Source organism: Pleurodeles waltl, chromosome 9, assembly GCF_031143425.1.
Source record: "Pleurodeles waltl isolate 20211129_DDA chromosome 9, aPleWal1.hap1.20221129, whole genome shotgun sequence".
NCBI classification, from domain to species: domain Eukaryota; kingdom Metazoa; phylum Chordata; class Amphibia; order Caudata; family Salamandridae; genus Pleurodeles; species Pleurodeles waltl.
The window spans coordinates 987,666,665-987,693,052 of record NC_090448.1 but is presented as its reverse complement, the minus strand read 5'-3'; the positions used below and the strand labels follow the sequence as shown (position 1 = coordinate 987,693,052).

The following is a 26,388-nucleotide window of genomic DNA, read 5'->3' as shown; positions in this document are numbered from 1 at the left end:
ATGAAGATTAATGTAGACAGACGTAAAAATGTAGTGAGCAGTTCCCAAACAAATAAATCTATATCTAAGCAACGAAGGGGAGGTAACAGAAAAGTTCAAGACTTTACCTACCTGGGCATAACTTTTGCTGCTTCAGAACTCTAGAAACTACACATAGAAAGGAACACAGAGAAGACTAAAAAAAATTCCAGAAATCGTAAGACTTACCTGCGGCCTTAATGTAGGAATTCTTATCTATATCCAGGCTATAAGCCAAACACAATCGTATTCAGTCTGTGTTGCTGAGATATGGTCAGACGTGAAAGGAAAATGTAGGACCTGGAGCCTCTCCAGAAAACTATAAAAATATTTTTCCCACCATGCAGTTCTCCCAGCTAGCTGTGCATACACACTGGTAGAACTCGAAAGAATAAGGGGAAATGCTGTCAAACACTCTCATCCCACCTAATGTATCTGTGCTCAGATGAGTTTATTGAACAAATCGCTAAGATGGCAAGAAGGACCAGTCGGCCAAAGAATCTAAATCTACTACCCTTAGCGCTCCTCTTTTATAGATTGCTTCCAACTCAAGGTGCCTACATATCGGTGCTTAAAACAGAAAGTAAGTTACTCAATAATAAGGAATGATGTGTGAGCTTAGAATTGGTCAAACATATTTCATGGATTGAGGTTCATGAGCTGCAACCTCAATAGCAACCATATCTCTCCTCCCAGCAAGGTATGGAATATGGTAGAAAAGTTGCCCTACCAACATCTAACCTGCTTCATTCCCAGTAATAAAGACAGATACAGTCAGAACTTCCAGGCAAAATGTTACTACAAGGGAAAGGCAATGGAAAACACTCCTCACATTTTTTGTTTATTGTTGTGAGTAGAAATATTTTCCTTGAGGAAATCCTGAGGTTAACCGTTCCCAATACCATCTCAGCACTTCAACTTTTCTTTTCGGCAACCAGTTTTCACCAACTGCAAAGAAATCTGCTGCTTTTCTTAGGACAGTGCACACAATTAGAACCGGGAAATGTGTTTCCAAGGATCCATCCAAGGATTTAGGAGTCCATGGTGAACTATAACATGCAGTGGTAAAGGCCTCTTTGATATAAAGCAACACCAGACATGGATAATGAAAATAAGTGGCACCCCAAAGCTGTACTCAAGGTGACTGCCGCCTGGTGGCACGATTTGGCCGTCCACCATTCGAACTGCTTCTTCCTCATTCCTCGTCCTTGCAGTACGTGTCTTATTCTGCCCAGCCCCATAAGAAATAGAGAAAATACATTAACTCAGTTAAGAAAACCAACTAAAAACGCTATGCATATGGACAGTCCAACAAAAAATCCTCTCACGTCCCCCATCACTGGGCTCTTGCTTGTTATCAAACTTTTAAAAATCTTAATATCTGTTTTGGGCCGGTGGTGTTTTAATAGGTGTTTTACAATGTGTTTAATTAAAGGCCGAATGACAGAACACTCAGTATAAATTTTAAAAAATAAAGGAGTTTGCCCAGTTCTCAATTTGAAAGTTGTAAACTGTGTCGTTTCATACAGACTCTAAAGGAAGGGATTCATTTGTCAGAGTGGTGCAGGGTGGTAAGTAAAACTAGATCTCAAAGTCAGGTACCCTTACTGCAGGGTACTTGCACCTATCTGCTGTTGTTTCACAAGGGAGGAGGATGGCATGTATCAATACAGGAAAAGCCGCTCACAGATATTCAAAGATAGACAAGTAACATTTTCCAAAAAGAAAAGGTAGGGCACAGCCATGATGAACGACTTGTAAGACCCCTCTTTCGGACGTGACGAATCACCACCCCAGGAATATGCCACTAAGGGCAAACTAAGGTGGTTGCAGCAGGGGAGGGTGAAAGGGAGAAATGATGGCCCTGCTGGCCTGAGCGCTGCCTGCCAGACCAACGTCTATAGCATTGAAAGGTCTGGGTTGCTTGCTGTAAAGGTTACGAATACCATCTTTGCTAAGATGGCTCCCTCTGGAATAGACTCTGAACTTTTTGATTATGTGTTAAAAGACCCAGGGCTGCATCATGGTGCTGCTTCCCTTAAAGCACTCAAATACAGAATCTGTTTTTTCATCAAAAAGGCATGAACTATAAAAAGTCATATCCAAGAGAGAGGATTGCACATTGCCAGAAAACCACATGGATTGCACACACGCATGTCAGCGAAACACACTAGTGCCTATTGTCCTTTCCAAGCAATCAGTAGTATCTAGGCCACAGGAGAAAACATATTTGGCAGTGTTTTGTCCATCATGAATTATGTGGGCGAGGGAGGCCCACAGGTCTTCTGGGACTGCTAGCAGGATATTGCTGGCCATGTACCACAGGGCATAGGTCTAGTGGCCCAATATGCAGAAGGCATTAACTGACCCCAATGCCTGACTGTCAGAGGGAGGTTTGAGTTTGTCATAAGTCTCAGTCCTCTTGGACTCCCTATATAGAGGAGTTGTGGAGAATGGACTTGGATTCACCTTACTAGTTGAAGCCTGAATAACAAAGCTGTATGGAATAGGATGATTTTTAAGAAAATCAGGATCGCCAGGAGCTAGTCTGAGACACCTGTTCACCGGTGAGCAGGACTAGGGTTTTGACCAGGTGGCCATGAAGGTATCTGATAAGGGCCTCATTAAAAGAGAGCAAAGGCTCAGACTTGGTAGGCCCACATTGAAATTTTTCTGTAAGAATGTTAGTTTTGTCCCAACTGAGGGCATATGTAAATAGTGCCTTCCAGGCCACAGCTGCAAAGGAGGCACTTTCTTCCACTGGTGGCCCAAGTGACAAGTCAAGCCCTGTATGAGGGTAAATGTCAAGCTCACTAGTTACTTGCAAATTAAAGTAAAAGTTATCGCCTGCACAGGGGGGTGGGCTGGGGGTGTTGGGTTTGGGGGAGAAAACCATCTCTATCATTATCATCATTCCCATCCTGGAGTGTTTTTCTGTTCAGAGTCAGAGCCTCTGAACAAGGAGTCTCTGCTGGAACGTTTGCCCTGGTAAAGGCACCGGTTCATAGTCAGGATGTATGAGAACCAGTTGCGCGTTCATAATCTCATACCACAACACTGGTTGAGACCCAAAAACTGTTCAGTGTCTGACATGGAAATCAGCACTGGGTCCTCTTCCGGTGGCGTCAGTACCTGTGTTGAAGTGGGAGGGTCTGGCCCAGGTCTTGGAGCCGGTGTGGAAACTTGTACCAGAGTCAGTACGGGCCTGAAGAAAGTCTCAAATGGTCAAGCAGCGAAAAGGAAAAATCTGTTGGAGGTAACAAGAATGGGTGCCCCTTTCTTTCCTTGAGGCCTGAAGGCATACTAGAGGGAGCTCGAAGCACCCAAACAATCTGCAGCAGAGCCTCCTTGCCAGTGGCCCAGGAAACTCTAGGAACACCCAGATCAGCTAAGGAATTACTGGAGGACTTCAAGAACAAACTTGGCTGCTCACAGGAAGATTTAGACCCTGGGGAGGTTAGGTACAGAGCGGGAGTGTCACTTTGAGGAAAGTGTGACTACAAGCACCCCTCCCCACACCCCGAAGGAGCTATGATATACCGAGTATCAGTGACTGGTTGGCAGTCAGGTTACCCCCTGTCCAAGCAAGGACCCTCACTCTAATCAGGGTAAAAGAGAATCACCCTCAGCTAACCCCCACTCACCCCCTTGGTAGCTTGGCACGAGCAGGCAGGCTTAACTTTAGAGTGATAGGTGTAAAGTATTTGTACCAACACACAATGTAACTTAATGAAAACACTGCAAACCAACACAACACAGGTTTAGAAAAATAAAAAATATTTATCTAAACAAAACAAGACCAAAACGACAAAAATCCACAATACACAAGTCAAGTTATCAATTAAAAACCAAAGAGTCTTCATGTAGTTTTAAACACAACGCTAATGCTGTTAGCCTGAAAATGTACCTGGGTGCATCAAAAATAACCCAGCACGGGCGAGTGTGCGTCAAAAAGGGCTTGCGATGCGTCGATATCACTCACGAGCGAGACCTTGCGTCGTTTCTCCTTCAGTCGAGTCGGCGTACGTCGTTTCTTCTCTCTGCAGGAGAGCGATGCGTTGATTCGAACCGCACGCTTGGGTCCGGGCAGGCCTTGTGTCGTCTTTGTACTCCCAGCGATGTTTGCGTCGGAAATCCTGCTGCAAGATGGTCCGAAAACCACTCAGCGCGGGTTGCGATCTCACCAGCCTCCGGCAGCGATGCTGCGTGTCGTTTCTCCAGCCATGGGCGTCGATCTTTCGGTCACGTTGCAGGCGAGTGTCGATTTTCAGCTGCGAAACCGGCGGCGCATTGATTTTTCAGCCGCAGATCGGAGTCACATTGATCTTTTCCCCGCACGGTGGTCGGTGCGTGGATTTCTCACTCTTGGGCTGCCAGCTTCTCCTTTCAGGGTCCCAAGAACTGAATGGGCACCACTTGGCAGAGTAGGAGTTTCAGCAGAGGCTCCAAGTCCTGGCAAAGACAAGTCTTTGCTGTCCTTGAGACTTCAAACAATAGGAGGCAAGCTCTAAATCAAGCCCTTGGAGAGTTCTTCACAAGAAGGAAGGCAACACAAAGTCCAGTCTTTGTCCTCTAGCACAGGCAGAAGCAACAACTGCAGGATAGCTCCACAAACACAGTCACAGCCAGGCAGCTCTTCTTCCTCAGCTCTTCTCCAGGCAGAGGTTCCTCTTGGTTTTTAGAAGTGTTCTAAAATCTGTGGTTTTGGGTGCCCTTCTTATACCCATTTTGCCCTTTGAAGTAGGCTTACTTCTCTTGTTTGTTAAATCCTGCCATGCCCAGGCCAGGCCACAGACACACACCAGAGGGTTGGACACTGCATTGTGTGAGGGCAGGCACAGCCCCTTTCAGGTGTAAGTGACCACTCCTCTCTTCCCTCCTAGCACAGATGGTTTATCAGGAAATGTAGACTATAATGTAGACTACACCCCAGCTCCCTTTGTGTCACTGTCTAGAGAGAGGTGCAAACAGCCCAACTGTCAAACTGACCCAGACAGGGAATCCATAAACAGGCAGAGTCACAGAAATGGTTTAAGCAAGAAAATTCGCACTTTGTAAAAGTAGCATTTTCAAACACACAATCTTAAAATCAACTTTACTAAAAGATGTATTTTTAAATTGTGAGCTCAGAGACCCCAAACACCATGTCTATCTGCTCCCAAAGGGAATCTACACTTTAATCATATTTAAAAGTAACCCCCATGTTAACCTATTAGACGGACAGGCCTTGTAACAGTGAAAAAAACGAATTTAGCAATATTTCACTGTCAGGACATATAAAACACATTACTATATGTCCTACCTTAACCATACACTGTGCCCTGCCCTTGGGGCTACCTAGGGCCTACCTTAGGGGTGCCTTACATGTAAGAAAAGGGAAGGTTTAGGCCTGGCAAGTGGGCATACTTACCAAGTCGAATTTACAGTTTAAAACTGCACTCCCAGACACGGCAGTGGCAGGTCTGAGCCATGTTTATAGAGCTACTAATGTGGGTGGCACAACCAGTGCTGCAGGCCCACTAGTAGCATTTGATTTACAGGCCCTGGGCACCTCTAGTGCACTGTACTATGTACTTACTAGTAAATCAAATATGCCAATCATGGATGAACCAATTACATACACATTTTGTAGGGGAGCACTTAGCAGTGGTAAACTGCCCAGAGTAACAAAAACAGAGTCCAGCATACATCAACAACCTGGGGAACAGAGGCAAAAAGTTAAGGGAGACCATGCCAAGGATAAAATGTCTAACAGTGACGGACACCATAAACAATAGGTATCATCTTATAACACCACATTAGTTAAGTGAATTGCACCATATCACAGAGCATGTCTCATTTATGCTTTCATTAGAGGTATTCAAACAAGGAGTGGCACCAGGGAGTCCACCTTGGTCCTCAAGAGGAGCCTAGGGGTAAAGCTCCGAAACATCCCCCACATTGGTACATTACATCCCCCACTTCTGTAGCCCCCTTTTTAATCATACCACCTCCAAGAGATCTATTAAATCATTGGGATTACTAGGAGACAGGTATTTTTAACTCACCTAAGACCCTACCACTCCTATCCCTCCTGTGATTCACATTGAGGAGACTACATCAGTGCTACCACGTAACCGTAGGCCGGAAGAAACCCAATGATGAAGCATGCTACCAAGGGGAAACCCTGGTGGGTGAGGGATTTCTAACAGGAAAATCCCTTTTCCTATCCATCCTGTGGTAGTTCTTTTAGCTGGGCCTCTTTTGTAATGTTATATAGGCTATAAGGAGGACAGCCACAGCCCCACAACCTCCTTCTCCCTCTTTGTTTTTTATGCTCACAGGAACAGCCTTGAGAGTGGGACTGAGTTTGCGCCCATAGGAGCTAGAACTTGTGTGAAGGCTGCAACTTCTATTTGTTTTTGGCCACACACAACTTTTGTCTTTCGTTCCCAGATCACCTTCAGGGACACAAGGGCACATTTAATGCACAACTTTGAGTTGTGGTCAGAGCCCAGACCCCGGAGACCCACCTTGTGGAGTGTCCTTTACTGACATTTGTTTTCTGCAGTCATGGCATGGTTTGGAACCTGTAGTTTTAGGAGAGCATATTGTTCCCTAGTACACTGGAATTCAAAATGTATGTTGTAGAAAGACTAACAAAATTTGACACGGAGGTCCTGATCTGTGAGGGAAGGCACTGAAAAAAAGGGAACTGATGTCAGCATGCCAGCATGCAGGGTTGACACTTGTGTGTGGCTCCGCTCAGTCACTTCCAGGGAGGTACAGAGGCAATGCGAAGCTGCATTGCGCCACGTTGCAGTGTGCTGAAGCACTGCCGAAAAAAACTTTCCAGATCCATTGTAGCGTCTGGGTAGTATTCCAAGGTGAAGAAACTTCGATGAGAAGTGGCCATCAGAAATAAGCGTTTCCACCGAGCTGCACAGAATGCCAATTAATGGGCTAGTGTGCTCTTTTAGCATTCTCATACATTCAGGAGATGATTTTTCAATGACAAATTTATGCACAATGATTGTGGCTCTGGATAGTTCATTTAGACTTATTGCATGATTTGTATGTATTATAAACTGGCCTGTCTGCAACGAAGCTGATTGAACATCTTGAGTAATTGAGAATAATATACTTCACTGGTCCATGTTGGAGCAACACAAATCATGATCACTAGTGTCTGTCTCATCTTCATATGCAAATATCCGTGACATCTTTTAAACACTGCATTCCCTGGGGACTTGAGAGTGTGGAAACCATGACTGAGAAGGCAGCATTTATGTTCACATGTGTTATGAAGAGACTGATACCTAGTATGCCTCTCCTTTTTAGGTCGAGCGTGCGAGCGCTTTGACCTGTTGTAAGTATTGTGGGTTTTAAACCACATCCCCCGGCACACCAATCACTTTCACTCGTTCCTGGGCTTGCCTTTCAAAAATCCTTTGTTATCATTGGTAAATGCTTTACGCTTGTCCCTCCTTGGGGCGGATTTGTTACTGCCTTGCAGACTGTCTGTTACATGGATAATTGCACACTTACCAATACGTTTGACTGTGAGCAAACTTCTTTTTCATTTTGTGTCTCTCCTTCGCACCCACGCTTATGGCGGCCATGGCACTTCGAATCAGCTTGCTATGTCAACTGTTTTATTTTTCATTTTACAATTTAAGTGGCAAGAAAAGTCCAGTTAGGAATTTACATCTCTAAAACCTCTAACTCGAGCAAACGTGAGACCCATTGCATTGTAAATGCTTGTTGAATTATGAGTTGAGGATCTTGGGATTTAGTCCCCGCTCGTAGGTCTTCTGATTGTGTCTGCTCAGTGGATCTGCTAAGTCGTTGTCTGTCCCGAAAAGTGTTCTCCCAGGAGATGTGTGTTACATGTAAAAGTCCAGTGCCATATTTATTTGGCAATGTGTGAAAAAGCAGTAGGGAGTTTGAGAGACATAGCCACAGTGTACTATATATGAAAAGCGTTTTCCATATGTAGTACACTGTTGTTATGTCTCTCAAAATCAGGAAATGATTTCCTAATTGATGTGGCTGGAAAGCTTTCAGGGCTGCTGCCTTTGGTTCTAGTACGCTGATGTGTGTGTATGTCTCGTAGGGACTCGATTTCCTTGGAATATTAATTTCGATAAATTACCTTCACATCCTTTCAGGAAGGCATCTGTTGAGTCTCATGTGAGGCCAGGGATTTGCAAGTCTGCAAGTTATGCATAATGTAAAATGCAAAATGAGAAAAAAGAGATATATTACAAAATTATTCTCTACCCCCCGAAAAATGTAATTTTCTGATTTGAATTCTAGTGAATGTCAGTCAATCTGGAGTAAATTTGAGAATTTTGGATGATTCAATGACTGTGTTTACTAAAGATTCTTCATGTCTTAGTTGTTTCCGCCTGCCAAGATTAGGAAGTACTGTCGCACATATGTACCTTTTACGAGACAGTATGACTTGAGAAATGAAGGGCATGATGTTTCTCACCCCAGGTATATTTGAATTGAAATGTTCCTCGATCGTTTTTCTTTTAAAAATGTAGTGTTTCATTCTTCCCCTTTGTTGATGTGACACAAATGTAAACAAGTTCACGCTTAATATTTTCCTCAATGTTTTTGGCCGGATCTGACCTCGCAGGGCTTCCCCCGCCGCCTCTGACTAGCAAGGATGGCGTCCTACGCAGTTGAGGCACAAGTGTCGGTGCTAATGAAAGCTCGAATATCTCTAGCACAGCAGCATCTTTACTGCCTCACCAGTCAGTCTTTCTGTGACCATCACAGTTGCTACAGCTTACATGAACATTTGTAGTCTTGAAAATGAAATACATTTTGTTTTTTTTCAATAAAATGATTCATATTTATTCGTTTTTATAAATTATTTACACGATCGGACAATACAAGTTCCTTGTGGATATGCATGTTTTGGTCTCCAAACGTTGGCCCCCGAATTGCCAGGCCCAAGAGGGCACAGTTTGTGCAGCAGTGATCTGGGTCAAATACGGTTCTGACACTGTATCGGCGGGTCCAGGTTCATAGGCAGCCCGCAGTTCCACCGTCAGACCCGGCCTGAGCTCTGCCAGTGAAATGTGAACCTCTTCTGTGCTTAGGACATGTGGCCTTCTACACACTTTAAAACAGCATGCACATTTCTGTAGAAACTCTCAGAAAGGTCGCCATGCGCTTGTGAAGCCGAGGTCAGGGGGATGTCTGGAATGTGACGAACACGTTTCTTGTGGCCTAGACCCGCATTAAAGGCCCAACACTAACCATTGCAGTGCTGTAGCCTGGCATGTGGAATGGCAAATGACATTATCTATCTGGCAGTGGAGGCTACTGCAGCCAGAATCAGGAAGCTGCAAGTACATTCCAGGGGTCTTCGAGGCGGGAGGGCAGTTACTAGGCAAGGGAGCACACCAGCACAAGCTTCAGGGAGATAAGACTTGGTGTGATTCACGTGTGTACAGTGACAGAGGAGATAGGGGCAAAGAAGCATCATAGATGAGTCACAAAAGTTCCACATTTGTCACAGATGCATGCAATAATGTATGTGCTGCCTGCGTGCAGCACTCATACGTACCAGCTGTACATGTAGGCGACACATGCCTCACACGTGTATGTATTAGTAATGCCCAGGATGTTTCATGCAGGTGAGCCACACCAATGTGCATCTATAATGGAAGAAGCGGGACAACAGTGCCTAGCATCAGTGTGTCACGGGTGTCCCATGTGCAAATCAAATATAAAACACACTGCAGTAGCACCACATACATGTTCACACCAAGATCCAAACAAATGTGCTGCACATGTGTATGCAAAATAAATAATCAGTCACACAATTGTTCATCACTGATGTTCCAGGAATCATACAAGTATGAGTAACTAATATAGCAGCAGCTGCACATTACTAAACCCTAGAGCACCAACACCGCATGTTTTGTAGGTGTGCTGCCCAGAAGAGCTGCAATAACGCAGGTGGCATCACACGGATGCTGAGCACAACCTACGCAGGTGTCACGCAGGCATGCAGCTGAAGTGATCCACATGTTGCCCGATGTGTAGTACTAATCTAACAGAGATGATACTCAGCGACACACTGCTCTTCAGGGGAGGGGGACAGCAGGTGACACCAATGAGACGAGATGGGTAGCACTTTAAAGGGGACCCTCGGTGAGAGAGCCAGCAGGTGATGCCCATAAGGAAAGTGCTTTGAAACTGACAGGTGCCTTCCAAGGAGAAGGCAGTGCGTGAACTCAACGAGCCAGGACACTGATGTTACCTTCAGTCAGAGAGACGGGATGGGGACAACGAGACAAGTTGCTGGCAGGAAGGTAAAGGGCGCTTTCAGTGTGGAAAGGGCGGTGCTAGATACGCAGGCTAAAGATCAACCAGAGGGAGCTCGCGCTGCGAGCGGGACAGACGGAAGTGCCACGATACAAGAGTAACAAGGGGTCCTCTGTAGTAGGGGCTAGCAAGCGGCATGCACAGGACAAGCCTCTCCAGGGGAAGAATGGGTGCTGGAGCACGCGCCATCAAACGCCGGAGGGACAGAAGCTGGCGCTAAGTGTGACAAGGCAGGATGGATCAGAAGATTAAGAGGGGCCTCTTCGATGGTGCAGGACAGGCTCGTGGTGTGATAACGGCAGACGTCTCAGTACGGGGAGATCTGGTGCTGGATCAGATGGGGCCTGCCATTTTCAAAGCAGCAATGACTTTCGGGGGATTTTTTGTCTGCAGGTCATGTTTTTGAATAGAAGCAACGACAGCCATAAGCCTCATCCCCACGGCTTTTGTTCTGGGATCATGTTCTTCTTCGTAGCAAAGAGCCCGGTTCTTAGGCATCCGGCCTTCCTGACTGCTCCGACACAGGCAGTGGACAGACAGCCGCAGCAAGTGTGGGGCTGATTCTAAAGGGTGGGGAGTTTGCAGGCTTGTCATCGAACGCCGGCTCCTACAACATGGAAGGGGTAAAAGCAAATGTACGTGTACAGCCAAACCTTCAATATCATACCACCAGGGCTGCCGTCGACGTGCGTGGCTATGAGCTCACATTCTGAACATCAGTGTGCAAAGAACCTGGGTGTGCAACAGATCACCTTGACAACGTCAGCCGTGTGCGTCAGTGTGAGCGGCAGAGGCCAAGTGTGGAACCTTTTACTTTACCTTTAAGAACGCTCTGTGAAGCAGCTCTACGGGTGCCAATATTTACTTTAAAAACATGCCAACAATGTGCAAAACAGAAATGCAGCGTGAGTGCAACCGTTCACTTTAACATTGTACCTTCAGCGCAGAAATGCTGTATGTGCAACAGGCGATTTCAAACCACCCCATCAGTGTGCCAAGCAGCCCAGAGGGTTGCCACTACACGCTTTAGCCACCGGTGTGCAAAGGAGGGATGTGCTGTGTGTGAATGCAACCGCTCTCTTTAGCATCATGCCGTCGACTGGCACAGCAGAAATGGCCTTTGTATGCACTTGTACAATTTATCATCAGAAGTGTCAATAACATCTGTGCAGCTGTGCAACCATTTCATATCGGCAGCATACCGTCAGTGAGCAGCAATTCACAAGACACGAGTGTGTGCAATAAGACACCGCCACCACACGGAATAGCCCTGTGTGTGAGGGCATGTACCACCCACCAACACAGTATCACATGTGCAGACAATTTGACAACACATCAGTGTCACTACAAGCAGCTCTTTGTGTAAAGCCATTTACATCCCACCTGAAAGTACATATAGAGACTCACAGCGGTGAGTGCCACGAAACCCCTGGGGGTGCGCAGCTGTGAGTTTGCAATCAGTCAGTCTCACATCACAGCACAACTATACAACACATCAAAAGCATGCAGACACTCACACACACATCCTATGTTGTAGACCACAAAGCAGCAGTGTGTGGGCGGTGAGAAAAGCAGTCCCAATACCACCCACTACATGACAACGTGGCCATCAACTTGAAAGGAAAAACATGATGCGCTGCCAAACACCTCGACCCATCATCACCAGCACGGCTGGACACGCCCACGTCACACAATCATTCATGGGAGGCGTGGCTGCAACTGGAAGCGCTCTTTACACACATCATTATTGTGGACTTCCTATGTGTGCAGCTGAACACTCCCATATCGCAGATTATTAATGCGGTGGGAGGGCCTGCGTGCAGCTGAACACTCCGATATAGCACGGCCCAGGGAGAAGCCAAACGCTCCCACATCACAGCGAATTTATTACAGAGGAGGGCATCCATTCAGGATAGCTGCTACAAGTGGATAGGGCTTTTCAGATAGAGTCTTGACCTACACCAGCGACCTGGGCGTGCCCATTTCCTCGTCCCTTACTGTCTGGGGAATATCTGCTTCCAAGCAGGGTCACTGAGGGCGGCAAACAGTATCACCGTGTTTCAGGCTACATCCTGCAGGGTGCTTGAATGTGAACTTCCGGGGTGATGCTACAACTTCATGGTCCCACGCTGGCACCTGTAGGGCTCCCGGTGGCTGCTGTAGAGCTTTCTTTGTCCGGCCCGCAGGTCATCCGTTGAGGCGCATTGGTTCAGTTCACACTTAGGAGCACTGGGCTGGATACATGGTGGAAAGCTAACACCCATGCAAAGTCCACCCGGTGCCTGCTGAAGATGCATCTGCATACAACTCCTGTCCAACAGAATGTGCCCAGGCTGGCATCAGAGCATGCCGAAACCTTCACACCCCTCGCTGATTGCAAGCTTCAGCATCTTGTGGACCTCTTCGTATGAGTCGTAGGTCGGGAGGCACAACTGGTTAAAGCTACGAACAAAATAGGAAAATATTACACACCACTGGAAAACAGGAGTCGGACCACATAATATTGCAACATCAAACTCCATATTAAGGAACTGTTTCGAAAACACAAGTTCTTCAATCGTTGTTAAAACAATCTGTTGGGCCAAACAACCGTTCAGTTTACTATTACTTCAACATGTTTGGTTTTCTTGGAGCTGGACTCCCGACAAAATGGAGCAAATCCCAAAACCAAGCAGAAATCACCTGAGGAACAAACACGAAGGAAAAGAGATTCTGGGATGAAGTACTGAAAGAGGCAGGCTGTTTGTTAAAAAAAAAAAAACTGTCATGTCATTCATCATCACAAAATTCCTGTATAATCGTGGTTAGAACAGAACGTAACTGATCCACCTGTGGCATGCGTTCATTGCAGTAATTCTAATACGGCAAAGCAAGCAAGTTTAATCAGTCTCCTGAACTCCAATGCATGTATTGTGTCTCGCGGAGAAGAAGGCACCACACCCCCCAGTTTGCATGCATGCAGTGCAACCCACCTCTCCCACCTGATCTATCGCTCTTAGAGTTATCAGCAAACTCTTGCACTGTGAATGAAGATCACCAATTTTGAGTTCCTCAGCTATTGAGGGACTGAGATTATGGGTGATTTCAACTTCATCGCGGTGAGAACGACCAGACAGTGAAGCTTATGATGCTCCTTTATAGGGTAACCAGTCACTGTTTAGGCTTCGGAGTTTTTCTTGCAGCTGGTATGTTTAAATATTCTTTTAATGAATATCACACAACAAAGAGTTGCTATATTCACATTCAAATCCAGGTATGACCTCATTTGGAATAGAATTATGCGCCTCTAGAGACAAGAACAAAACACTTCAGTTTTAAACAGAAGTTCTTAGATGTAACCAATAGATTAACAAATATACTTGTTGACATACTGGCACAAATATAATTTCAAGCTTCATCATTTTTGTGCTGAAAAGAAAGTTACTTACCTTTGGTAATGCCTTTTCTGGTAGATACTCTTAACTGCAGATTCTGCATCTTAGATTATTCCCCAGGTGTCAGACTGGAGCCGGAAGATCTTGTAAAGTACCTCTCCTCTGCGCACTGGTAAACTGCATCATTTGGCTCTGCACCTGACATTGTTAGCGTCAAAAGTGATGTTGTGGTGCCTGTATAGGCACCACCCAGAGTGCTGACATCAGTTTCTTTTGTGACTATTTCAGAGTCAAAAACCCAGTCCAAAAAAACAGTACATATTGTTAAACCAGTGTGCAGTGTCTAGCCGGATCTTTTGGGTAGGAGCCTATTTCGCAAAGTGGGGAAGATCAGTGAGGAATCTGCGGTTACAGTCTCTACCAGAAAAGGCATTACCAAAGGTAAGTAACTTATTCTTCTGAAAGAGACATCTAACCACAGATTCCTCACCTTTGAATGGATACCTCAGCAATACCTCCCCGGAGGTGGGACTGCGAACTGGCTAAACCAAAAAGTCCTGGAGGATCGAGTAGGCGAAGTGACCATCTCTACAAACCTGGCTGTCTAAGCAGTAGTGTTTTGTGAATGTGTGGAGAGAGATGCCCATATGGCAGCTTGACAGATGTCCTGCACATTACGCAGTAGTGGCCTTGGTCCTAGTGGAGTGAGCCCACAAAGCCTTCAGGGAGTTGCTTCTTCGCTAGTGAGTAGCAGATTTTTATACAGAGTGCAATCCATCAGGAGATGGCCTGGTTCTACCCAGTCTTGACCTTCTTTGCCCCGGTGAACCCAATGAAGAGCTGACATCAACCCGGCAGTCTTTGGTGCGATCAATGTAGAAGACTCGTTTGTTCGGACCCTCTGCTAGGGTCCAAACAAAGAGTCTCTCCTCCTTCTTGGAAGGATGAGGTGGAGTGTAGAAACCGAAATGCATATACACTTTCAGAAGGAAAGAGGCACTTGTCGAAAGGACCAGTAGACTGCTGTCTGGGAAGACATTGGGGTTTGGAGGGTAGACCAGCAGATCCTGGAGCCCACTGGCCCTCCTGGCCAATGTGATGACCTCCAGGAAAACTGTTTTTATGGTCAAGAGCTGCAGAGGGCAGCTATACAGGAGCTCAAAGGGAGAACATACCTGGTAGGCAAAAACCAAATTAAGGTCCCATTTGGGCATAACAAATGGGGCAGGTGGAAAAAGGTGTTGCAGGCCCTTGAAAAATGAGTCACAATCAGTGACTTAAAAAGGGAGGGTTGATCCAGCAGCTCAGAAAAGCTAAGATGGATGATAAGCAACTGTTAACAAGGCCTTGCAGGGCTAAAGAAAGAACAAACAACAAAACAAACAAAGGTGCAGAAAGGGGATCCACCTTGTGGGACAAACACCAAGCCACAAACATCTCAAAAGCAGGCATAGACTGTCTTAGTGGAAGGAAGCCTGACTGCCAGGATGACAACACAGATTTCGCGAGGGAGATCAAAAACTCTCAATTGTCACCGCTTAATCTCCATGCATGAAGGTGGAGTGGGCGCAGGTTGGTGTGCAGAACCTTGCCCTGTTGCTGCAACAGGAGTTCCTTCTGAAGGGGAAGCTTGGCCAGAAGAACGAGGCTCATGGCAAGGAGTTCTGGATACCACACCCTCTGAGCCCAATCCGAAGCCTCTAGGATAACTTGGGCCCAGTCGGTCTTGATCTTCTTGAGAGCTTGGCGTAGTAGTGGTATTGGCAGTAAGGTGTACAGTAGTCCTGAGCCCCACTCGACGTTGAATACATCTCCATGCGAGAGTCACAGTGGAAACTCAAGTGCACAGAATTAGAGCCATTGTGCATACTCAGTGATTGCACAGAGATCAAGTCAAGGCTCTCCCCACTCTCGGAAGAGACCTTGCACCACCAGATCCAGATGCAGATGCCACTCGTGATCCACAAGGCATCAATGGCATAGTTTGTCCGCCCTGATGTTCAAAGAAACCACCAGGTGCTGCATGACCAGGAAGATGTCCTGCGCTCTAGCCACATCCAGAGGCATAGCAACTCCTGGCTCAGGGTCCACAGCCCCACTGTGTCTTGTTTGCTGCAATACCACGAGTACCTGAACAAGCCTCCACCTGATGGACGGAAGGCAGGCTTTCAATGCCATGAGAATTGCCCTCAACTCCAACAGACTGATGTGGAGTTGAGACTATGCCAGAGAGCAAAGTCCTCTGATTACCTCCTCTCCCAGGTGGACACCCCAACCTGGGATTGATGCATCTGTCACCAATGTAAGCTCTGGGTGGGGGAAGGGAGAGGGGTCTGCTGCTGACCCAATTGAGGTTGGTCAGCCACCAATGCAAATCCTTTGCAATAATCTTCAATTTCTGGACCATGTCTGAGAGACTGTGCTGAAGTTGCACCCACTGGGACTTCAGATCCCACTGCAGAGCATGCTGTACCAGCAGGATGCAGGATGTCATGAGACCCAACACCCTCAGAGTCAATTTCACTGAAATCCGGGAGAGATGCTGAAACATCGGAGTCATAGCCTGAATATCCAGGACTCATCAGTCCGGACGACAGACACAAAACTGCACTGTGTCCAGAATGGTTCCAATGAAAGGGAATGTCTGAGACAGAGTCAGGTGTGACTTCAACACGTTGACAGTGAACCCCAGCAAATGCAAGAGGTTTGCTGTAGTCTGGAGATGGGTGACAATTGCCTGGCGTGAGCCCACCTTCAGCAGCCAGATGTCGAGGTAGGGAAAGACTGGAACTTCGGCCTCCGCAGATGGGCTGCAACCACCTCCTTCACTTTCAGAAACACCCGAGGGGCATTGGTAAGCCTTAAAGGGAGCGCTCTAAACTGAAAATGCGCATGACCCACCGTGAACCGCTGGGTCGGCAGGATGGGGATGTGAAAGAATGCACCCAAGGCTACCATTCAGTCTCCAGGATCCAGACAAGACCTGAGGCAGTGTGCGCATTTTGTTTTTTTTCTTTACGCAGAAAGGCATTGTGAAAAAATGGGGTGTATTAGATGGTGTGGTTTTGAGACCTCACCGTATCATACAATACCAAACCTTCTAGGACCAAGCAGGCTTCATTTGTCAAACCTTTGCTGAACCCTGGTAGCTGTGGCTTCGAACGGTCAAGGCTTTAACAAAGGAACAAAAGTAAAGCATTTAAACAGCACCAAAACAATTGAAGATACGCGCCTCTCAAGAAATCTGACACTAATTTATAAAAATAAGTTATAATGTAATTCATTGCAGAGCACCAAAATGAAAAAGATCCACCAGAGGGTTCCGGAGATATAGGTTAAAAAAAACAAAAAACAAAAACAGTAAATCAAGACTTTTCACTGAGCCACAAACAAGCACTGGCAAATTCACCAATTTTAACACTTAAGGACTTTTTCAGCAAAAAGTTATATCCAGGTTGTATGCGATCAATTTGGATTACTTGCAGCGACCAACTCCTGCCGGTAGCTAGTCAGGGGGACCAACAAGGTCTGAGGAAATAGTTACATTAGCAACGAAAACAGTCTCCAATCCAGTTCCAGCATTAGTGGCCACGTGCCCTTGACTTCTATGGAGTGATCCTGATGCAAGGGATACTGGTTGATGAACATGCTCAGGGATTCTGAACATGCTGTGCTGTCAACAAAGGTCTTCCAGGGACTACCCCATTCGACCCAGTAGGGTGACGGCCACGGAGGTTGACATCCCTTGAAGTCCTCTCTGGTCCAGCAAAAATCCAGTTGCCACTGGACTACTGGTGGCCGGGTACAACAAAACCAGCGGCTCCATTCTTTTGGCAATAACTTTCCTTCTGGATGACTAAACACCACTGTGACAGCTCTCACAGGTCCTAGCAAACTCAGGTGCAACTTTTGGGTCTTGGTCTCCCAGGGCTGTGCTGTGAAGAGGAGCAACGATCCGGTGATCTGGGCACCCAACTTGCCCATGCTTGCTCAGCTTTTGTGGCCCTGTGCTGCAAAGAGGAAGTCAGCCAACTGACCCTTGGAGCCTCTGCTTCTGACTAGGCTCAGGGCATAACTTCTCTATGAGCAGGACACCACAGACGCAGTCTATCTTCTCTAGCCCAAGCAGCAGCAGGTGCAGTCCAACTTAGGTGCAGCCTCTCTTTGCCAGGTCCAATGTCAGAAAGGCAGTCTTTCTTCAGCCCTCTTCTCCAATCCAGACGAGATCTGGGTACTGGGTGCCCTTTTTATGCCCAGAAAGTGCCTTTAGGGGCGCTTGCTAGCAAATGGTCTATTTGGTTCCCCCCACCACCTTATGACAATATTCTGTGTATTGTTGCATTTAGCAATTCCAGAGTGCTCCATTCTGGCCACTCCCAAGATAATGGACCCTTCTCTTGGAGTGTGTAGCTCAGTAGACCTAGAAGTGTGGCAACCTGGGGGCTACTCGTCCATGGAAAAACCAGTTTGACTAGTGTTTCTCCTTCTCTGTCCCCGATGCCAACCTGTCTACCCAAACAAAAGAGCAGCACCCCTCTTGCTTGTGGCTTACCCTATGAAGCTCGTCTTTTGGGCTAATACCTCTTGTGACTTCCTTCCAGGAGGATGCAACACCTGCTCCAGCAGCTGGCCTCTATTGTTACTTGTCCTACGAGCCTTTTAGATGTCCCCCCAGGTGGGAAGAAGGCTGTCTCATGGCCAGCAGCTGCAAATATCAAGTGGAAAACTTGTGCAACAAGTGATATTAATTTCGACTTGGGTATCATGACAGGCCTAAAGTAACGAGTTGTTTATTACTTACCTTCGGTAACAAATTATTTGGTAGAGACTCTATCTAGCTGTAGATTCCTTACCTTAGAATTCCCTGGCGTCAACTTTGAATCCAGAATTTTTCTGCTGAGCAGTACCCTGTGCACCATCAGGTGGCGTAGTTCGGATCCGCGTGCGTCGTCCCGCTCCGCGTGGCGTCATCAGCATCGTTGGAGCGGTCTATGACATCACAGTTGTCTATATAGATGCCACCTGGGCGCGTGTACGTCAGTTCTTTTCTCACAACTTTCCCCGCCAGAAGCGCAGAGTCATGGAAGAACCAACATATTCTAGTTTAGCATTTTCACTTGATTGTTTGAAGAAAAATACATGCCTTTAAGAAAGGCAAAAATACCAAAAACATATATGTATATATATATCTCCGCAGAGCGGGGAGGCTTGGGTGGGTTTAAAGAATCTGCAGCTAGATAGACTCTCTACCAGATAATTTGTTACCAAAGGTAAGTAACTTGCTCATTCGATACAGACTTCTAGCTGCAGATTCCTTACCTTAGAATAGATACCCAAGCTATAATTCCTGGCGGTGGGTCCTAAGGATATATTTTATACCAGGATGTCCTGCAGGACTGAGCGGGCAAAATGCCCCTCCCTTCTCACTTGGCTATCCAGGCAGCAGTGTCTCGCAAACGTGTGCAAGGAAGCCCACGTTGCCGCTTGACAGATGTCAAGCACCGGCACGCCACAAGCTAACGCAGTGGTAGCAGCTTTCCCTCTGGTAGAGTGAGCCCTCAAGCCCTCTGGAGGCTGCTTCTTGGCTAAAGCGTAGCAAATCTTTATACAGAGAACGACCTAGCGCAAAATGGACCATTTCTGTACTGCCCGACCGTTCTTTGCACCAACGTACCCCACAAAGAGTTGGTTGTCCACCTGGAACTCTGTTGTGTGATCAAGGTAGAACGATAACGCTCTTTTTTTGGTCCAGCCGATGGAGACGCTCCTCTTCCTTAGAGGAATGCGGTGGCGCAAAGAAGGTGGGCAAGATTATATTTTGACCCAGATGAAAAGGGGTCACCACCTTGGAGAGGAAAGAGGCATGAGTTCTTCATACTACCATGTCAAGATATATCATGAGATACAACGGTTTTGAAGATAAAGCCTGCAGCTCAGTCACTCTCCTGGCAGATGTAATTGCCACCAAAAAGGCTGTTTTAATAGTGAGCAGTCAGAGAGGACAGTTATGTAAAGGCTCAAGAGGAGCAAACATTAGGAAGGTAAGAACAAGATTAAGATCCCACTGGGGCATGACAAAAGGCACAGGTGGAAACAAATGCACAAGCCCTTTCAAAAATCTTTGTACTATAGGAGACTTAAACAAAGATGGTTGATTGGGCAAGCGTAGAAAAGCTGATAAGGCTGCAAGATAGCTCTTAAGGGTCCCTAACGAGGAACCCGGTTGGTCAAGAGATAAAATAAACAAAAGGATAGTAGAAAGAGAAGAAGAAAGAGGATCAATAGACCTCTCTGTACAATATGAAACAAAACGTTTCCATCGGCAGGCATAAATCGACTTAGTAGAAGCACGCCTGGCTGCCAGAATGACATCACAGACTTTGGAAGGGAGGTCATAAACCATCAACTGTCACCGCTCAACCTCCACGCATAAAGCTGCAAAGTTGACAGGTTCGGGTGCAGAACCTTCCTCTGCTGCTGCAACAGAAAATCCTCCCGAAAAGGCAACCTGATTGGAGGACTGATGTTCATTTTGAGAAGCTCTGGATAACAGACTGTCCGTGCCCAATCAGAAGCCACTAGGATTACTTGGGTCCGGTTGTTTTTGATTTTCCTGAGAACTCTGGGCAGAAGTGGAATGGGCGGAAAGGCGTACAGGAGGCCTGAACTCCACTCGCGACGAAAAGCGTTGCCTAGCGATAGCTGCCTTGGAAACTCCAATGCACAAAACTGCTGATATTGTGTGATCTCTACGGAAGCGAACAGATCTAACCAAGGCTCTCCCCACTTCTGAAAGAGTCCTTGCACCACCTCCGGATGGAGATACCATTCGTGATCCGTTAAGCATTTTCGGCTGAGCTCGTCTGCCCTGGCGTTCAAAGAACCTGCCAGGTGTTGAACCACCAGGGTTATGCCCTGCTGTTCCAGCCATGTCCAGAGACCCAGAGCCTCTTGACAAAGGGTCCACGACCACACATCGCCCTGCTTGTTGCAGTACCACATTGCGGTCGTGTTGTCCGTGAACACCTGCACTACCTTCCCTTTCACAACAGGAAGAAATGCCTTCAATGCTAGTCGGATCGCCCAAAGCTCCAACAAGTTGATGGAGCCCAGATTCTGCCGGAGACCAGTGACCTCTCATCTCCACCTCTCCCAGATGGCTGCCCTATCCCAGAAGTGACGCATCTGTCACTACTGTAAGATCTGGTTGCAGAAGGGAGAGGAGTCTGCCTTTGACCCAATCGCAGTTCACTAACCACCACTGCAGATCCTTTGTAGTTCCCTCCGAGATCTGAACCACGTCGGTAAGATTCCCCTGATGCTGTGCCCATTGGAACTTCAGGTCCCACTGCAGAGCCCTCATGTTCCATCTGGCATGCGTGACCAATAGGATGCAGAAAGCCACGAGTCCCAGCAGCTTCAGAGCATGTCTCACCGAACTCCAGGATAGTGGCCGAAACATCGGTATCATAACCTGAATATCCTGGACTAGCTCCTCGGGAAGATAGGCCCGATACTGCACTGTGTCGAGAACAGCTCAGATAAAAGTGAGCTTCTGAGAGGGAGTCAGGTGTGACTTCGGCGCATTGATAGTGAACCCCAGCGTGTGCAGGAGGTTTGCCGTCGTCTGGAGATGGGTGACGAGATCCTGGGGTGTGGGAGCCTTCAACAGCCAATTGTCAAGTTAAGGGAAGACTGAAATCCCTGACCTGCGCAAATGTGCTGCCACCACTGACATCACCTTCATGAACACCTGAGGAGCACTGGTGAGACCACCACCATGAACCACAGGTAATGCCTGTGGGCTGGCAGGATGGGGATATGAAAATATGCATCCTGCAAGTCCAACGCTATCATCCAGTCTCCTTGATCTAGGGCAGACAAGACCTGAGCAAGAGTGAGCATCTTGAATTTCTCCTTTTTGAGGAGGAGATTGACGTCCCTTAAAACCAGGAGAGGGGACGAAGGCTCTTGATCTTTTTGGGGATCAGAAAGTAGCAGGAATAAGAACCACTGCCTACTTCTGACATCGGGACCGTTTCTATAGCTTTATTGGCCAAGAGAGCCGTAACTTCCTCGCTGAGCAAAACCAAATGGTCCTCCATCAGCCGTTCCTTTGCCGGAGGGATAGGGGGAGGAAAAGACTGGAAGGGGAGAGAACAGCCCTTCTGTATGATCTGCAGAACCCATTTGTCCGTTGTGATGGAAAGCCAGTGAGCGAGATGAAATTGAATCCTCCCTCCAACTGGACGGACGTGGTCCCACTGAACCACACTAGGAGGGCTTGGGCGCAGTGGAGGGGGGCTGTGTAGTGGTCGACCGCTGGCCCGACCCTCTGGGTCTGATGGTACCACAACCACGTCCTCTTCCGGGATGGTGTGAAGCCTGAGGTAGGTGGCTAAATTACAGCTGGCATGGCACCGTGCCCATTCCGAAGCTTCAAAAGGGGCGAAATACAGACTGCTGTCGTGCTGGCGCTGAAAGGCCCAAGGATCTGGCCGTAGCTCGAGAATCCTTGAACCTCTCAAGCGCAGAGTCTGCCTTCTCACCAAAAAGGCAAGAGCCATCAAAAGGCATGTCCATCAAACTTGACTGGACATCCCCTGAAAAGCCAGTTAAACGTAGCCAGGTGTGAGGCCACTGACAATGCAATCGCTCTGCCCAGTGAGTTGGTCGTGTCCAATCCACACCTGATCGTAAACTTGGTTGCATCTCTCCCATCCTTGACAGCCTGGGTGAGAGTGTTCCGTACGCCCTCCGGGACCTGGGGCAGCCCCTGTGCCTCTGTATCCCATAAAGTATGGGGAAAACGGCCCAATAGGCAAGAGGTGTTTACTGACCTCAATGCCAGGCTGGTGGAAGAAAACATTTTCTTTCCAAGCTGATCTAGCCTCTTGGATTCCCTGTCCGGGGGAGCAGAAGGGAAGGCACCACGGGACGTAGAGGCTTGGACCACCAAGCTCTCCGGGGTGGGGTGGGGTGTTGAGTCAGGAATCTAGGGTCGTTCGGAGCAGGTCTATGGCGGCGCCCAACTGTCCAATTCAGAGAAGCCCCTGTGCTGGATTTGGACCATGTTCCCAGAAGGATACCCGTTAGGGCCTCATTTATAGGCAACATCAGCTCTGATGTTGTCACTCCTGGTTGAAGCACCTCTGTCAGGATATTTGTTCTGACTGGCACCGTGGGCAAGTCTAGGTCCAAGACCGTAGCTGCCCTACGCACCACCATAGCATAAGAAGCTCCCTCCTCTGTAGCCACATTAGGAGGAAAGAGCATACCAATATCTGGAGATGTGTCCAGTCCACTGGTTTCCCCGCGATCCTCGTAGCAGTCCTGTTCTAGGTCATATTCTAGAGGGTACTCAGACCCCTCCCATTCCTCTCCTGTGCCTGGCTGTTCAGAATAATGATCAGACAATGATCTGGGCAAAATCAGCGCCGTCAAAGTCGGAGTCGGCATCGTACGATGTCGCTCCGGCTCTGGATCATCCGGAATGAGGATGGGGCTCCGGTGGTGGAGGAAGCGTTGACGTTGGACCCGGCGCCAGAGGAGGTCGACTGTGAGGGATTGGCGCCGGTCTGGATCTATTATCGGATCCTGGGTCCCCAACGTCGAACCCAATGGGACCCATTCTGACCCTGCAGGGCCCGCAGACCCACCCGAGGGTGCAGCCTGCTCAAAAACAAGGTACATGGCCTTGCAAAATTCTTTTATTTGAGCTGGGATCGCTCCGGTCCCCGGAAAAGGGGGAAGACGTGGAGTCGACCCATGGCAATGGCTCTGCAGAACCGAGCTCGAAGCGTCGACATTCCCTTGATGTCTCGTCGGCCGACAGGCGTGGCAAAGTTGAAGTCCGCTTGGACTTCTTCTTCTTCTTGAGCCTCTTACCTGAATGATCAGATGACCTCGAATGTGAGGAAGAGGACTTGGGGCTCCAAGAGCAGTGCCGCGACCTCCTCCTACTGCGGGACCGTGACCTCCTCGGAGTCGCGCCCACCGAAGACGGCTGCCAGCCGCAAGAAGCTTGAGGGATCTCTCCCTCAAGGCCTTGGGAGACATGGCCCGAAAGTAGGAGCACGAAGCGGAGTCATGATCCTTTTTGAGGCACCAAAGGCAAACTCAGTGCGGGTCCGTCACCGTCATGGTGCGGTGACATGCACCACACAGTTTGAACCCAGTCTTTCTCGAAGACTTGACTTCAATCAAAAACCGAAAAAGCCTCAACATTCGTCGAAGAAAAAGGTAGCTCTTATCCGGATCTGCGCTTAACCGGCGCAGAAGGAAAATAACTGATGTACACGGGCAAAGGTGGCGTCTATATAGACAACCGTGACATCATAGATGTCTCGAATGACACTGACGATGCCACACGGTGTCAGACAACGCACGCAGATCCAAACGACGCCACCCAATGGTGCGCGCAGGATACTGCTCAGCAGAAAAATTCTGGATTCGAAGCTGACGCCAGGGAATTCTAAGATAAGGAATCTGCAGCTAGAAGTCTCTATCAGATGTACCAACTTTGGTAGTCCCATTTAGAAGTTATCACAGCTGAGATGTCAGCATGTAGCACTGTACCGGCCATTGGGGCTACTATCCTCTCTCATAGTAAAAACAACAATTGCATGTTTTTAATGTCAGAACACGTAAACACATGTTCTACTAACGCGGCACCCTGCCTTAGAACTCGATCGGCCTGCTTTAGGGGTGAATTTTGCACATTATAAAGGGAGGTTTGGGCTTTGGCACTGTTTTAAATAACAAAGTTGAATTAGCAGTTTTAAACTCCTCTACCAGGCTGCAGTGACAGCTGGGAGGAGCATCTAACCTTATCCCACTCAGGATGGCACAACAAGTGCTGCAGTCCCTGGGTGGACACTTTACCGTACACAACGTGGATAACCCTAGTACCATGTACTAGAGACAGTTAGCTTATATCAATTGGTTTTAGGCCAATTAAACAAACGTTTAAGGGTCAGGGCACCAGCACTAAAGCCTGGTTAGCTGGCCTCAGTGCACCCGCAGAGTCAAATAAATCAGCAGCACCAGTTTAAAACTTTAGGGTTGATCATGCAAAAATATGCATTTCCTTACAGGCACTGAAAGGGTGTAGATCTAGGAGAGAGTGGAGGCCTTTGTCGTATTTTAGCACCAGAAAGTAGCGGGAATGACAATCATGGCGTACGTCTGTCACCGGCACCCTCTTGATGGCTCCTTTAGCCAAAGAGCCTGCACTTTCTGACGAAGTAAGGCGAGATGGTCCTTTGTCTGTTGTTTGTGAGATGGTGGCAATGGCTGGGATTTGTCCAGAAATGGTATGGCATACCCCTTCTGCATGATCTCAAGCAACCACTTATATGATGTACTGGCCATCCATTGGGGAACATGGTGCCTGACCTTGCTGCCAATTGGATGGGTGTGCTGGATGCAGGACACACTGAAGAGATTTTGAGGCTGTTGGGGCCGAAGGGGTTGAGACTGAGGAAAACGCTGGATCGGTCTCCTACTTCCTTTTTGGTATCCGCACCCCTGTCCTTGAAAAGACTGGGCAGACTGTTGCACCAGCTAGGTTTGATACTGTGGATGCCCAAAGTTTCCCCTTCTGCGGCCGCGGTAGGGGCGAAATGACTGCTGTTGTGGCCAGGTCAAAAAGGAATGGCCAAGAGACCTGGCAGTGATCCTGCTCTCATGGAAGCACTTGAGCATCACATCAGGTTTGTCATCAAATAAGCAGCAGCCGTCAAAGTGCATGTCAATCAGTGATGAGTGGACATACCAGAGAGCCCAGTCGACTGTAACCAGATGTGGCTACACAGTGCCACTGTAGATGCCATGGCTCCACCCAGGGAGTCTATGTGGTCCACACTGCACCGGATGACAATCTGCATCTCTACTGTAAACCAAGGCCTGGTTGAGGATGGCACGGCCCTTCTCCAGCAGCATGGGAAGCAGCTGCGCAAGTGAGTCCCACAACACATGGGAGTATCGGCCCAAGAAGCATACAGTGTTTACTGACTGCAAGGCTTGTGGAAAAGAAGATTCCTATGAGGTCCAGCCATTTCCAAATGGTCGGCACCTCGTGGCACAGGGGCCATAACCCCACACTGCCCTGTTTGTTACAATACCACATGATGGTGGTGTTGTCTGTGAGAACCTGAATCAGACTTCCCTTGGAGGGCAGGAAGGCTTTCAAAGCAAAGTGATGTGTCAAAGCTCCAGAAGCGAGATATGGAGCCAGGTTTCCGTTGGAGACTAGTGGCCCCCTAAACTGGACCGGATTGAGTTGAGAATTACTCTGATTAAAGGGAGTGTCTGAGAAGAAGTAAGGTGTGACTTTGGTACAGTGACAGTGAACTCCAAAGGCAACAGGAGGTTATCAGAAGGTTTGCCTCAGTCTGGAGGTGACTGACGACTGCCTGGAGCGAGCATTTCTTCAGCAACCAACTGATAAGGTAGGGGAAGAATGGGATCCCAATCTCCGAATATATGATGCCACCAATGTCATTACTTTCGTAAACACCCCAGGGGCACTAGTGAGACTAAAGGGGGGTGGCGCAAACTGAAAATGTCCCTGTGCCACCATGAACTGTAGATAGCACCTGTTGGGCCACTGGACAGGTATGTGAAAATAAGTGTTCTGCAGGTCCGATGTTACCATACAGTCTCC

General features: G+C 47.8%; 1 protein-coding gene across 3 annotated transcripts in view; it reads right to left on the bottom strand.

Annotated features, from left to right (window-relative positions):
• Positions 1-26,388, bottom strand: part of AREL1 (apoptosis resistant E3 ubiquitin protein ligase 1) — a 708,282-nt gene that overhangs the window by 88,698 nt on the left and 593,196 nt on the right. For 2 of the 3 annotated variants that reach the window (XM_069208484.1, XM_069208485.1), the window contains exon 20: positions 12,214-12,789. The exons of the other annotated variant lie outside the window; for it this stretch is intronic. In XM_069208484.1, the coding sequence (XP_069064585.1) occupies positions 12,687-12,789 (103 nt within the window). In that variant the 3' untranslated portion in view covers positions 12,214-12,686. Of the gene's footprint in view, positions 1-12,213; positions 12,790-26,388 lie in introns of those variants that run through there. 3 annotated transcript variants of the gene reach the window in all.